Consider the following 15,547-nt stretch of genomic DNA (forward strand, 5'->3'; position numbering starts at 1 on the left):
AAAAAAGTGATAAAATTATATTACACTTTAAGCTAAGCAATCTGCTAACATTGTGAAGGACAGACTGGATAGAGGAGAGAAGAAATTTGGAGCACGCTGTTAGATGATTATAGTTGATGAGAAATACTGAAGACTGAACTAACGTGATGCCAGTGGAAGTAGGCAGGAAGGGCGAGCATAAGGAGCGCTCCCAGGTGGGCCCTGGCTGAACTCAGCCCTGGTCTGGAGAGGCAGCCCAGCATGGTGGTCTCTGGAGCACATCCCAGATTCTGCCATTTCCTACTGTGCACCTTAAAAAAGTTACCTGAGGTCTTTCTGTGCTTCAGTTTCTCAAGCTTTAAAATGGGAATAATTATAAGATGCTGGGACATTTAAATTAGTAAATAATTGTTCAGCACATAGTAATAAATAATAAGTGATAAGTAATAAATAATGTAGGGGAGGAAGGGGCAAGGAGAGGCGGCTCCATTGTTGAGCCCAAGGCTGAGGGTCATAGTGGTGGCGACTCAGCTGACGGGGAAGAATGGACCTGGGTCCCCAGAGAGAGGCTGGCACTAAGGAGAACTGGGAGATGGCCTATACAGATTGTTCACACCATCTTTCAGGATTTCTATCTACTTCTGTGAGTACCGTATTTAAAGTGTAAGAACAAAAGAGGTTTCACTTTGTTCTTCTTGTGTGGCAGCCCTACAAAATTTATAGAATTATAGTAGAATCTTGCATGACTTCTCCAGAGTATGTGAAAAAGAAACCCAAGGAAATTGAAATCTTCTTGATTTTAATAGGCAAATGATATGCTTTGTTATACATACTTTAATATCTCAAATAATGTGAATATTGAGACTTAACGTGAGTAAAAAATCATGTATTGCCAAAGTTCCAGGTATTTGGGTTGAAGTATCTCTGAGCACTTGTAATCCTTCAAAGTGGAGCAGTATTGCCTTCAAGATAGAGGCGGGGACAAAATGAGAATTCCAAATTTGGGGCAGCAATAGGGAAGTGGAGGTGACCCTTCCCTCTTGAGAACGCTGCCGCAGGAAAATAAGCAGGGAAGCCCCACTCTGAGCAGCTGTCCTCCCAGGCCTCTGTTCTTCTGAGCTGTTACACAGTGAGGGTTACATAAACGACCCCTCCAAGCACACGCGCCTGTTATTGCACATGGTTTCCTTTTCACAGCTAAATTTGACGCAAGTTCCTTAGATCTCAAGTTGTATTTCATTTGGCTTGAGGTTCAGATGTATTAGCATAGCTTCTTCTATTTGATAATTACTTTTTATTACCGAGCACCCCATGAGTTCTTTTCATTGTATTCATTGACCTAAATTATCATAGAAAGCTATTTCCTGTGACTTGAAATGTATCTAAAGAGTATGAGTCCTGTCTGAGTGCTGAGCAGCAGGCACTAGGTTGAAGTTCTCCCTTTCCTATGAGACTGCGTTCTCATGTTTAGTGTTGAACTTGTTAAAAAATAGGTTTCTCTGTTTTTGTGAATATAAATATGCTTAAAGTTTTAGTAGAGCCTATCCCCATGAATTCTTTGATGTTCTGCTCTCTTTTTAAAGAAGTGGCAGATCGCGTATTACTTGATGGAGCGATAGGAACCGGGGAGGTCACAGGATCCCATTGCAGAGGTCACGTGAGCAGTGCAGTCAGGCAGAGCTTGGGCTCCATACCGAGCTGAGTGACATCAGCAAGTCAGCATCTCTGAGCTCCAGTGTCCTTAACTATAGAATGAAAGCAGCAGTACCTACTTACTTCACAAGTTTCCTACAAAGATGAACTTGGTTAATTGATTCCAGCGGTTCAGTTCAGATAGAACACTTATGTGCCAGACACAGTGGCAGCCATCCTGGTTTCATAGGTGCCCAGAAAACAGTCTCTGGGAATTTATGGTGTAGTGATAAATAGCCCATGATTACTACTTAGAAAACAGTGAGATTCCCATCTTAGATGGATTGAGGGTACTTATATTTGCCACATAATATGCAGGAAACATGACATCTAATTGACTGTAATGACTGTTTAAAAACATGCCTTTTTATCGTGAATTCTCTCTACTAGTTTTCAGCCGTCCTTCAGGAGCACTAAAGATTTTTTCCCATAGGAGAAAGCATTTTCATTTTAATGGTGCTGGAAAGCATAAAATCAGAAAGAGATTCAAGATAATAAATATGTGATCTAAAAAGTTATTGCAGTTAGTGGAGCTGGTCATTATTTATGACCACTCTTTTTAAAAAATTTTATTAAAGTATAATTGACTTACAATGTTGTGTTAATTTCTGCTATACAGAAAAGTGACTCAGTTATACACATATATTCCTTGCCATTGTGGTTTATCCTAGGATATTGAACCTAGTTCCCTTGTTATTTATCCATTCTGAATGTAAGAGTTTGCATCTACAATCTGCACACTCCCAGCCCACCCCTCCTGCAAACCCCTCTCCCGTAATAACCACAAGTCTGTCCTGTGCATCTGAGCCTCTCTCCGTTTCCTAGATAGCTTCATTTGTGCCATGTTTTAGATTCCACGTATAAGTGATGTCACACGGTGTTTGTCTTTCTCTTTCTAGCTTCCTTCACTTTATCGTGATAATCTCCAGTTGCATCCACGTTGCTGCACATGGCATTATCTCATTCTTTTTATGGCTGAGTAGTATTCCACTGTGTGTATGTAACATCTTCTTTATCCATTTGTCTGTCAGTGGACATTTAGATTGTCTCCATGTCTTGGCTGTTGTATGTGGGCTGCTGTGCACATAGAGGTGTGTGTATCTTTTTGAATTAATAGTTGTTGTTTTTTTTTTTCTTTTTTGGATATACACCCAGAAGTGGGATTGCGGGATCATATGGTAATACTATTTTTAGTTTTCTGAGGAACTTCCACACTGTTTTTCCATAGTGGCTGCACCAGCTCACTCTCCCACCAATAGTATATAACATTTCCTTTTTCTCTGCACTCTCTCCAGCATTTATTTGTAGACTTTTTATTTGTGTTAGGCGCTCAGTCGTGTCCAACTCTGCGATGTTATGGACTGTAGCCCACCAGGCCCCTCTGTCCATGGGATCTCCAGGCAAGAATACTGGAGTGGGTTGCCATTTCCTTCTCCAGGGGATCGTCCTGATCCAGGGATCAAACCCTGGTCTCCTGCATTGCAGGCAGGTTCTTTACTGTCTGAGCCACCAGAGAAGACTTCTTAATGACAGCCAGTTCTGACCAGTGTGAGGTGGCATCTCCTTGCAGTTTTCCTTTGCATTTCTCTGATAATTAATGATGCCAAGCATCTTTTCATGTGCCAGTCGTGTTTATGGCCACTCTTGAAGAAACGGGTAATATCTGCTTGCTTGGGATATTAATCAACCATCTATTTATTATAATAGCATATTATTTAGTTCACTTCTTAGTTTGGGGCATGCTGTTTGAATACTTATACTATAACTTGTACCAAAAAGATTTATTTAATTCCATGATTCCAAGAATCCTAAAAAGCAGACCTCTAAATCTGTCATTGTATTTCCTATGAAGTGATTGTCACAATAAAACGTGTTACATTTCTGTCCTTACCAAGTTCACGGTAAGCTATTGTAGTCCAGGTTGGATGTTTAAGTTGCCAAGAAAAATGTGCTATGCTTGATCTGGCCCAGCACAATCCTGCTATTTAAAAAGTCACAGCTAACAAGAGGCAGGAAGTGAGAACACCCTATCCTAGTTGTCATGTTGGGGTCTCCTTACCAGCTCAGTGTCTATAGGTAATGCTTTGCCCTAATAAGAAGGAGCAGTCAAGTAAATTTAGGAAACAGAAATCAAAAGTTTAGCTTTATCCTTTGATTGAAAAGACAATGATAAGAACAGGGAGAATATATCAAATAGACTTTATTAGGAAGTTTAATTTTTACATTGTGGCTAAAACAGTTAATTTAAATGAGTAATGCTGGAAAGGGGGAAAAAAAATGTTTAGTTTCAAAAGTGACCTGAGGAGCAATGATAGAAGAAAAGCTATTTCTTTATCATGCTCAGAATGTATATAGTTCATTTTCTTTCTTTTTTTTTTTTTAGCATCCATATAATACCAACACTTTAGTATTGCTATATTTTATTCTTTATTTCATGCAGTATATCTAATGATGTTAATGTTGGAATATAAAGCATACTCTATATTCAAAGTATAGTCAAGGATAAAGTATATTTCTAACATACCCCTCATTATTGAAAACCATCAGTCTGAAATTTTAACTGAGAACCGTTAGGTAGTATCTGAGAACAAAACTGTATATTCATTTTGCAGTCTAATTCCTATATTAAATTGTGTCATCATCTAAGACTTTAGAAAGAAGGAGAAAGGAGGAATCAACATTACTGAGTGAAGGACTTTACACGTTGCCTGTTACAATCCTAACTTCACTGTATAGTAGATATTATGCCCTTTTCAGGAGGTGAAGAAAATAAGATTAAAAGAGTTTAGGTAACTGATTAAGTTCACACAATTAGTAAGTGATGGAGCCAGAAATCAAACCCAGGTCTTGGGAAAGGAAAAGCTAGCACCATACCATTCTGTTCCTTTTCATTTGTTTGAATTTAAAACTCACCATCCTGTATCTCCTGGAGTGATAATGGCAGAAAAAATATAGGCCATTCCTCTGCCTTTTAGAAACTGGTATGATGATTGTTCCCTCCGATGTTTTGCAATGTCTGTTATGCTCAAAAGAGATCTAAGAAATTATTCTGCCGGTTTTAAAGAGATGGGGAGGAAAGGATTACCCAACAGTGTCATCTTCCCAGTCATTCCGTACCATTGTCATAAAGGAAAATTTCTTTTAAATGATTTTTCAAAGGAAGAGTTTGTAATACTTGTTTATTTAGAGGGTTTAGTGGAGGAGACATGGAGAATGGACTTTCTAGAGTAGGCTGACTTGATGAACATAACTTGCTCAGCAGTAAGCATCTCTGTTTCTGCTGGACGAACGTGTTTAGTCTGCACGTCTCCTTCGGAGAAGGAAATTCCTGCCCTGGCCAAGTAGCTGCTGCTTCTCTCTTCTTCCTCTTCACACACATCCTTGCCAAGAAATATGTACCATCTCACCCCACACCTCACCAAAAAAAAAAAAAAAAAGATGCAGGTAGATAGCCCTTATTGCAGTGTACTTTGTGTTACAATTAGTTGTGTGCGTATCTGTCTCTGGTTCCATTTTGAGCTCCTGCTCCTTGAGACTGGGACTATTCTATGCTTCTTTGTATCTTTCCAGAGTAATATATTTAAGGATATGGATGATACATGTTTGTTGAATTGGAAAAAAAGAACATCCTTACCTTCCTTGAAAAGACTAGCTTTCTTGTCATATCTGTGAAAGCTATGCACCTTGCCGTGGAACAGGAACGAACTTCTGTACAACCTGTCTCAGAATGATGGCAGAGACTGCTTCAGATGGATACCTATACCTGTACATACTTCATCACACCTTTTCTGGAGTTTCCAACAAATCAGTTTTTCCTTTCATTGCACCAGGAAGAATCGTCTTATTTCCAGGGATTTGTACATTTATGTATATAGAGAGAGGATTAATGTTCCCGAACTTTCCATTCTTGCCCTATTTATAGGCACAGACTGTGGGCCTCCCAGTGACCGTGCATTCACCCAGCGTGCGAGCGATGCGATCTGCCCTCCTCCCACAGGCATCCACCGTGGACGCCTTCACGTTTCCTGCGTCTGGCTGTCAGGCAGAGGCAGCGTTCATGGAAGAAGAGTGTGTCGACACTCCAAAGGTACGCACGTGTTTGAGAGACTCCGAGCTTGCAGGTTGGCTGGAGCCAGCAGCTGGGTCTGCAGACATTGTACTTTGGCTTAGCTGAACTTTGTCATTTCTTCAAGGCACTCAGGAGTGTTGTTTTTGTGAGGAAGACCTGAGGAACGTGTCCAGAGAGGACCTCGGCTCCCTCTCCATCTTGTCTTCACCACGATTATGTAACGCGTCAGATCTCACGTGTACTTTTCAGAATCTTTCTTCCTTCTATTTCCTTAACCAGTCTCTTCTCACAAGTTCTAGATCCCTCATAGATTTTGAATTTTTTTAAGCCAACTGTAATTCTGAAAACAAAAACGTAACTATTGTGCTGACTTGGGCTTTGCCTGTTACTGTGGCCCCTCCTCTGCATGTGCTTGCAGCTACAAAATGATGAGCCTTTTTTGTTCAACTAAATGTCTCTTTGTGTCTAGTGTGAACATACCTAAAGGAGATAAGTTTATTCTGGTGTGCTGTATAAAGTTGGCTTTTAGTATGTGGACGATGATAGCTTCTCTCATTTCATGGATGTTTGTTGTTGTTTAGTTGCTAAGTCATGTCCTGACTCCTTTGTGACCCCTTGGACTGTAGCCCGCCAGGCTTCTCTGTCCATGGAATTTCCCAGGCAAGAATAGTGGAGTGGGATGCCATTTCCTTCTCCAGGGGATCTACCCGACCCAGGGATCAAACCCTGATCTCGGGCTTGGTAGATAGATTCTTTAGCACTGAGCCAGCTGGGAAGCCCAGTGGATATTTATTCCACTTCTTATTTGTTTTATATACTTAGCATCAAGTGATATACTGAAGATCACATTAATGGGCAGGTCTTAGAGCATGTTTAAAATAGACTCATTTCTTCTCTGGCTATGTGAACTTGGACAAAATGACTGATTTCTTTGAACTTACATTCTCTCTTGTAAAATGAGGATACCAACTTTATGAGACTGTTGTGAGGATTAATTTAGAGAATGTGTATGAGAGTCTAGGCAAATTGTAGATACTCAATAAATATTGGTTTCCTGTGTTTTAGCCTCATTAGGTAATAAAAAGATGACTCAGACATTAATTCTGCCTCAAAGCCTGTAGTCTAGCAGAAGAGACATGATGCATAACTAACAGCAGTGATGCCGAGAACTGAATAAATGGATACGTAACCGGTCCCTTAGAGAGACAGAAATTAAAATGCTGCAAGACTAGGAGACAGTTCCAGTTTGATCAGTAATGTCTTTGGTTTAACCGTCAGAGCTGGGAATTAAGAGACAAAATCAGGATAGATGGCAACGAGGGTGTGCTGGCTCTCTCAGCGGAAGGGAAATGTCAGGAAATCCCTGTCCCTGCAGGTCAGAGCTGGAGCTCAGCATGGCTGAGGGAGCGGGCCTATGAAGGGGAGTCGTACAAAATAAAGACAAATAGCCTGCCTTGAATGGCAAAGCCAAGGGATAGACTCTCTCTAGTCTGAGGCTCTCAGCATGGGGACATGTTTCAGTATTATCAGGAGAGTTTTTCTCAGATGGACTTCTCCAGGAACCAACTGAAGATTTTTTGATAAGGAAGCACCATGATCCATGTTGTACTTCAGAAATAATCTTGGAAATGTCCATTGCCTACCTTGAGTGGGAGAGATTCTGGTGACAAGGACAGTGGAAGGCTAGAGCATGTGTCAGGGGAGATTGATAAGAGACTGCGCTACATGGTGCCCGTGAAACTGGACAAGAGGCGATGGTATAGACGAAATTGCACAGATAAAACTGATAGACTGTTAGAAGTCCAAACCAAGGACAGCATTATGAGCCTTGAGGATCAGGAAGGTGAATGTCATTTTCAGAAACAGAGGTAGAGCTGATTCGGAAGTTAAGTAATGAGTTCAGCTAAAGCGTAACCAAGGCAGCCTGAAGCTAGGCTGCTGGGTTCCCGACCACGAGGAGTTAGCGTCTGTGTCCCGGAGGACAAGGCCACTTCCTGTGGACAGTCTGTTTCCTCTGCCTGCGGTTGCCTAGCATGTTCAGATCCTCATAAACTGCTGTTACATTCTCACCCGGAAATTTAGACATAAATTGGGACAACATGATTCATTTATTTTTAAAATCTAATTCCCTTGAAAAAATTAAAATGCAGTGTGCTGAAAGCTTGGCTGTAAGGGCATCAGGCCCGAAACACAGATTGGGCACTGTCTGCCGTATTATATAGGGCAGGCTATTTTTAAAGCTTGTGATTGTTACCGTAACCAGGAAACAGACAGGAAATGAATGATTTTGTGAAAGATATAGACAGAAGCTAGATGGCATATTTGCATTTGTAGGAAGAGCAACGCCACGCTGGAACCAGCCACCCACACTGACAGGGCCACCCTGGCACCCGGCCAGGCCGTAGCCTTCTGCTGTCTTATTCATGGAGCATTTCATTTATGTCAGCGGTGCTCTCTGTGCCTCTTGCCTCCCTAGCACCTCTCCCTCTGGGCCCATAAATAAGCGCACATGCAAAATCTTCCGACAGATACCGGCCCTTTGTTGCTGGTCTGGCTTCGCATCCCTCCCTCTGGTGCCTGTTTGTCCTCTCGAAGATGCTGAGTGACTGATGTGTTGCCCTGTCATTTCTGCTCGCAATTGGTGGCAGGCACTGTGCCTCTCAGAGGTTTCACCTCTGTTTCCCTCCTGGAAGTTTTCAACTTCACCTTAAAACTGTCAGTAAAATCCTTCAGGGAGTCTCTGTGGAAACATGGGTTTGGGATTGCTGCAAAAGATAGCACCTTTCTGAGATAGTCATCCAACTCTGAGCAGTCACCACGACCCCCGGGAAGCACAGAGGCCCATACAGGGGCAGAGCAAGCCTGAAGGGTTAGTCTTTCTCTTTTGAGAGTTTTTGGGGGATAACGGACTTTACACACACACAGATACTTTTAACATTTTATTAGAGGTTATAATAAAAGGATTTTCCAAGTTACCATCTTCATAGCTGGAGAGTGGAAGGAAACTGTGAAACTGTGAAGTAGAGCTGTTCCACCTCTATTGACATTTTAAATATTTTAATTATAAAGGTAGCACACGAAAGACAGAGTCTAAAAAGGATCGTCAAAAACCTTTAATAGTTTTAACCTCTAAGACTTAGTCAAGGGGAGAAATTACTCTGAATTTGAACTTTTTAATTTATAATGAAAAAATATCAGTCAGAATCACATACAGAAATTTCAGAGAGGGATAAAGGAAAAGATTAACTTACTCATAATCCCCCTACCCAAAACAAAGGTAAGCCCATTTTTGACATGTTTCCTTAGAGTATAGATGGATAGATAGATGGATAGGGTGGGTGGATGAGTATAGGGTGACTCAGCACGTAGGTAGTCTTGTTAAAACAAAATCTTATTCTATTATATATAATTTCAAACCTGCCTTTACATCAAATATCATGGGCATTTTTTCTTCCATACCATGAAATTATCTTTGAAAGCATGGGTTATATTTAACAACTGCCTTATATTAGATGTACCCTTATTTAACTACTTGCCTATTTTTAGACACCAAGTACTTTAATTTTTTTTTTTTGCTGCCTTATATATGCTTCAGGGATATGAATATCCCTGTGTCTAAATTTTTGACTAGCTTTGATTATATCCTGAGGATAAATTTCCAGAATTGGGGTTATCCAGTTCTTTCCTTCCTTACCTGGTTATTTGTTTAATTTGCCTCAAGATGGTAAAAATGCTTTAAAAGAAAATGTTGCTTTATTCTCATGCTTTAAACAATTTTATTGTTATAAAGTATTATCTTCAGTCAAGAAATGATAATAATATATACAGTGCTTTAGTTATCCCTCCTGGAAAACTTTACTCTCATTTTACAAGTGGGAAAAAAATGAGCTTTATAGAAGTTAAGCAACTTTCCTAATAAGAGCTGAGGTTTAATCCTCTTCAATATATGCCAGACTTGCCAGGCATTTAAGGTATGAATTAAATAAGGCATGTTCCAGTCTCCAGACTCACTGGCTAGTACTATGCATTAGTCTGCTGTGTTAGCACAGGCTGCCATGCAAAATGCCACAAGCTGGGTGGCTTAGACAACAGAAATTTATTTTCGTAATAGTTCTTGGAGGCTGGAAATCCAGGATCAAGGTTGTGGCCAGTATGATTTCTGGTAAGGGTTCTTCCTGGCTGGTAGAGGGCCGCCTTCTCATGTCCTTTCATGGGCTTTCCTCTATGCTCATATATATAGAAAGAGTTTTCTAGGGTTTCTTTGCATTAGGACACTAATCCTACCAGATCAGGGCCCCACCCTTAAGACCTGATTTAATTACATTTCTCTAGAGACTCCATCTCCAAATATAGTCACCCTGGGGTTACGGCTTCAGTGTGTGAGTTTAAGGGGAGATGAAACCATTCAGTCTGTAACAGTCAACCAATCTCCTGTACTAGAATCTTGTATTTGTGGTAAGTTCAGGGGCATTATTAGTTACGGGTAGGGTTTCTGAGGGTCTGACTCCTACATGTATGCTGCCTACTGTATGTGAGGTCTCTTATCAGAAGTGAGGTGATTGATCGAGTTTAAGGAAAGGCAGAAGCTCTTTATTGGAAAATGTACCTTTCACTCACACTGTATTTTGAAGTCCTGTCCTCAAAAGGAAACACTCATCTGGGGAAGGGGGATGTGGGGGCCTGACTGCTGCTGGCCAGCATTCAGAGCTGTTGTTTCCTGGTGCCATGATCCGTCTCGGTCTAGGAAAAGAGCATCCGTCATCCTTCACTTTGAACGACCACTTGTCACTTTAAAACCTTGTAGTGCATTAGCCGCCTTATCCTAGTAATGGCTCCAGCCCCAGAACAGTATTTTCTGGAATAACTGTCCCCTCCCCCAAGCAAACAGCCATCTGAGTCACCCAAGTCTCCCTCTCCAAATAAAGGGCCTCACAGCACCTCCGGAGTGGTTTCCATAAGAGGAAAGTTGCCTGCGTCTGGCACGGTCAATTCCACGTCCCCTCTCACATACATGAGCCTCTCCTGCTTCCAGAGGAAACAATAGCTCTCGCGGGTGTATTCCAGGTGAAAGTGCTGCTGGGAACGCAGTGTCGCGCCTGGCTGCTCCTGAGCAGCTATTCACAGGAGAAAGCTGGATTGGTGTCCACAGGGGAATGGTTAAGGTAATGAGGTAAATAATTGCCTCCTCACTGGGGCTTTTACAGCCAGAACTGAAACCACAACTCCCCTCTGTGTGCTGTTCCTGCCCGCGTCGAGGTGGTTTGCTTGGCAGCTGCAGGGGCAGGCAGAGTTCTCCTCACTCAGGAGCGGTGCCGAGCTCTTCCCCTTGGGGTAGGAAGTGTGGATACCGGGTATATTGCTGGAGGAAAGAGAACTCAGAGCCTTCGTGCTCGTTAACCTCTGCTGAAATTCCAGGCCTGTGAGTCATTTGTTATTCTATAATGGAAGGCTTTGGCCGGTTGCCATTTGGATTTTTTTTTTTTCACTCCTTTTTGTGTTATGTACATCTTTAAAGAATTCTTTTTTCCATTCCTGGGGTCCATAGAGCCAGGTGAAGACGAAATCAAATCTGCAGGTACTTAGATTCTGAACATAAATATCTGGAGCCTTCTTGTATGTTTTGTGGTTGGAAATTAGAAGAATGCTGATGACTCCTCTTTTCTTACCAATGAGCCATGGAGTAGGATGTTTTTTAATCTCATCTCCCCCCTCTTCATTTCCCTTCTTAAAAATAATAATAACTGGTAGGCTTCAAGCTAATATGCCCTATTCATCTGGAAACCACTAAAAAAATTGTTTATTGTAATAATGATGACTCAGAGAAACCTGGGAGGCAGCGCCAGTTTGGGACATAACGGGCTTGTGTCTCTTAGTGCTGCAGTTGACTTGCCGTAACTTCTAGTCTACACAGTTGTCATTGGTAACAAATATGGACATTTGTAATATTTTACTTAATTTCTGATTGGCCTTAGGTCTCTTGACATTTTTGCCTTTGTGGATTTTTCAAATGTCGCAGCAACTGATGGTTCCTCTCACGTCCCTCTGCCCCTGACATTTAGGTAAACGGCTGTCTCCTGGACCCTGTGCCTCCCGTCCTGGCGAGGAAGGGGTGCCAGTCCCTGCCAAGCAACATGATGGAGACCTCCATCGATGAAGGGCTGGAGACCGAAGGCGAAGCCGAGGAAGAGCCCAGTCAGGCCTTCGAAGCCTTCCAGTCCACACGCGGCGGGCAGAGGCGGCACACGCTGTCGGAAGTGACCAGTCAGCTGGTTGTGGTGCCTGGCTCAGGTATGATTCCTAGCAAGCACCGGGCTGAGTCTGCGGCATCTGTGTCGTCTGCCGCAGGAGACGGTCGTGATGCCAGCCCGTTCCTGGAATGTTGTTTGTCTCCTGTTCCTTTGTGGACAGCATTCAGCAGGAGTTGAGATTAGGCCTGCTCAGCAACTCACAGAGATTAAACTGGAATGTCTGTGAGTTGCCCCCCACCCCCCACACCCAACTCCCGGGACTCATCCGAGAGCTACGTAATGTATCAAGGACTCTGGCTCTTCTGGAATGGCAAAGATCGCACAGTCCCAAAGTCTGGAGTTGTTTTCCCCCACAAGATTCAAAGCTGATTCAGTTGACATGTAAAAAAGTTTTGAAAACATGTTCTGGCTGGAGGTTGAAGACATGGTATTCGTGGAAACTCACACTGGCCATGCTTGGTATTCCATGTTCCAAGGAGATGCTGTTTACTGGTGGTGATCTTGGTGTTTTGTTTTGTTTTTTTTCTCTTAAGGGAAAATTTTCTCCATGAGTGACAACCCCTCCCTTGACAGTGTGGATTCTGAGTATGATATGGGGTCTGTCCAGAGGGACCTGCACTTTCTTGAGGACAACCCTTCCCTCAAGGACATGATGTTGGCCAACCCGCCCTCACCCCGCATGACGTCTCCCTTCGTGAGCCTGAGACCTGCCAACCCCGCCATGCAGGCCCTGAGCGCCCAGAAGCGCGAGGCCCACAACAGGTCTCCAGTGAGCTTCAGAGAGGGCCGCCGGGCGTCAGATACCTCCCTCACCCAAGGTGCGCTCTCCGCGGGCCCTGGGCGCTTCTGTTGTAGGACTCCCATGTTGGTTTCATACCTGTGCTCACTTGAAAGGCCTTGTATTTTATTCAAACCATTTGGCCACTGTTCTTTCTTTCAGGAATTGTAGCATTTAGACAACATCTTCAGAATCTGGCTAGAACCAAAGGAATCCTAGAGTTGAACAAAGTGCAGCTGCTGTATGAGCAGATGGGCTCAGAGGCAGACCCCAGCCTGGCCTCTCCCGCCGCTCAGCTCCAGGACCTGGCCAGCAGTTGCCCGCAGGTGGGTGCTCTGGGCCCTGCCCCCGTGGCTGTGTGAGGATGAGGCAAGAGTCTGTCCTGAAGGTGTGTCATCTCACTCAGAGGATTTCCTCCTCCTGGAGCAGACACGTCCCTTTGGAAAGCCCACAGCCTGAAAGCTTTCTGTGTTGCTGTTGTCTGCCTGACAGGCTGGGTAGGCCCACCCCCACTGGCCCAGGTGGTCAGTACCACGTGTAAGCCTAGACACTCACGCTCTGCTCAGCTCATTGCACAGATTCTATATGGATTCCCTCTTAGTCTCCCTGGAACTCCCTCCGACCATGCATGTGTACAAGCACATACAGACACACGGATCACCAGTATTAACATAAATGAGAAGCTTATGGCCATTTATTTTTGATGTGATATCATGTCATTAAATATTGTGAGTTATTTGTGCTAAAAGTACAAAAAGAATGGCTGTTGATGTAATTCATTTTATGTGAGCCCATGTTCAGTACATCAGGAGTATTAGAGCGTTTGATGCCCACATGAAGGGACTAAGCTGCTGGTGACGGCAGGGGCCCTTGCTCCTGTACTGACTCGATCATCGTTTACTGCGGGTAAACAGCACGCATTCGTCCTGTTGTTCAGTTGCTCAGTCAGGTCTGACTCTTTGCGACCCCGTGGGCTGTAGCCCACCAGGCTGCTCTGTCCATGGGATTTTCCAGGCAAGAATACTGGAGTGGGTTGCCACTTCCTCCCTCAGGGGATCTTCCCAACCCAGGGACTAAACCTACATTTCCTGCATCGGCAGGTGGATTCTTTATCACCGAGCCATCTGGGGAAGCTCATATTCCTCTTCTGCAAAGTGATTGACCCTCAGCCTACTAGTTACGTAAAAGCCTTGAGGATTAAGTCTTAGCAGAGTTGGAGTTCCCCTTGGACATTTGCCAAGGTGCTTCCACTCAGATTTGAAATTTTCTCCCACGTGGGAAACTGAAAGTGTGTCCCCCCCGCCTCGCTCCCCAGGAGGAAGCGCCTCCACAGCAGAAGAGCGTGTCTACGCTCCCCGGGGGCAGCGCACACCCACAGCTCTCCCAGCGCCACAGCCTGGAGGCCCAGTACCTACAGCACCGACTCCAGGTGGGATCCTCCTCCCCCTTGTTGCTCTGGCTCACCGTGATCATCCCCACTCTGCCTCTCTGCACAGCAGGAACCTATTTTGCTTGGTATTTATTTTGGGTAGCTGCTTAATTCCTTTATAAGCAAGCAGGTCTGACTCTGCATTTGTAGTTTCTAGAAACATGTTCAGACTTAGCCTTATGCTCTATCTTGGCAGCAGAAAAAGACTTGTCCTCAGATCCCTGGAAAGGGTACTGCCACTGAGCAGCAGGGAAGGGAACTCTGGCTTCTTTGGTTCTGTTTTACACCTCTTGCGTGCATGCTAAGTCGTTTCAGTCACGACTCATTGTGACCCTGGACCACCAGACTCCTCTGTCCATGGGATTCTCCAGGCAAGAATGCTGGAGAGGGTTGCCATGCCCTCCTCCAGGGGATCTTCCTGACCCAGGGATCGAACCCGGCTCTCTTTGGTCTCTCCTGCATTGGCCGGCAGTTTCTTCACTGCTGGTGCCACCTAGGAAGCCCTTTTGCCTCTTAATACTTAGCAAAAAGGTACCATACGCTCTCTGTTCATGCTTGAAAAGGTTAGATCCCATAGAGAATGAATCATCTGCTCATTCAGTAGGTGCCTTTGCTAGAGATTTAACTCCACTTTTCTCGTTGTTCTTAGTCTCCATGAACCTCCTGGTCCTGGAGGACTTTAGAGACAGGAAAGTGAAGCAGGTTGGAACTGAGACAGCCCAGGCCTGCTGACCCAGTGCTCTCCCAGGCTCGCCCAGGCCTGCTGACCCAAGGCTCTCCCAGGCTCTCCCAGGCCTGCTAGCCCAAAGCTCTCCCAGGCCTGCTGACCCAGGCTCTCCCAGGCCTGCTGACCCAGGCTCTCCCAGGCCTGCTGACCCAAGGCTCTCCCAGGCTCTCCCAGGCCTGCTGACCCAGGCTCTCCCCGGGCTGCTGACCCAGGCTCTCCCCGGGCTGCTGACCCAAGGCTCTCCCAGGCTCTCCCAGGCCTGCTGACCCAGGCTCTCCCAGGCCTGCTGACCCAAGGCTCTCCCAGGCCTGCTGACCCAAGGCTCTCCCAGGCTCTCCCCGGGCTGCTGACCCAGGCTCTCCCCGGGCTGCTGACCCAAGGCTCTCCCAGGCTCTCAGTGAGCAAGTGTCAGTCCCTGCAGCCTGCAGCTTCTGGAGGACTCACGTGCGTTCATCCTCCAGGCAGAAGTACAGGCTGATGACTGTGTCCTAGATGACAGCATGTCATGCTTGTATTTTTTCTGCTCTTCTAGAAGCCCAGTCTTCTGTCAAAAGCCCAGAACACCTGTCAGCTTTATTGCAAAGAACCGCCACGGAGCCTGGAACAGCAGCTGCAAGAACATAGG

At 44.6% G+C, this 15,547-nt stretch overlaps 1 protein-coding gene across 3 annotated transcripts in view; it reads left to right on the top strand.

Moving 5' to 3' along the window:
• SIK2 (salt inducible kinase 2) overlaps positions 1-15,547 on the top strand; it is a 127,380-nt gene that overhangs the window by 104,734 nt on the left and 7,099 nt on the right. For all 3 annotated transcript variants that reach the window (XM_040257938.1, XM_040257937.1, XM_040257936.1), the window contains exons 9-14: positions 5,594-5,758; positions 11,800-12,028; positions 12,522-12,806; positions 12,929-13,092; positions 14,082-14,195; positions 15,455-15,546. In XM_040257938.1, coding sequence (XP_040113872.1) covers positions 5,594-5,758; positions 11,800-12,028; positions 12,522-12,806; positions 12,929-13,092; positions 14,082-14,195; positions 15,455-15,546 — 1,049 coding nt within the window. The remainder of the gene's footprint in view (positions 1-5,593; positions 5,759-11,799; positions 12,029-12,521; positions 12,807-12,928; positions 13,093-14,081; positions 14,196-15,454; position 15,547) is intronic.

Source organism: Oryx dammah, unplaced genomic scaffold (assembly GCF_014754425.2).
Source record: "Oryx dammah isolate SB20612 unplaced genomic scaffold, SCBI_Odam_1.1 HiC_scaffold_17, whole genome shotgun sequence".
Taxonomy (NCBI): Eukaryota; Metazoa; Chordata; class Mammalia; order Artiodactyla; family Bovidae; genus Oryx; species Oryx dammah.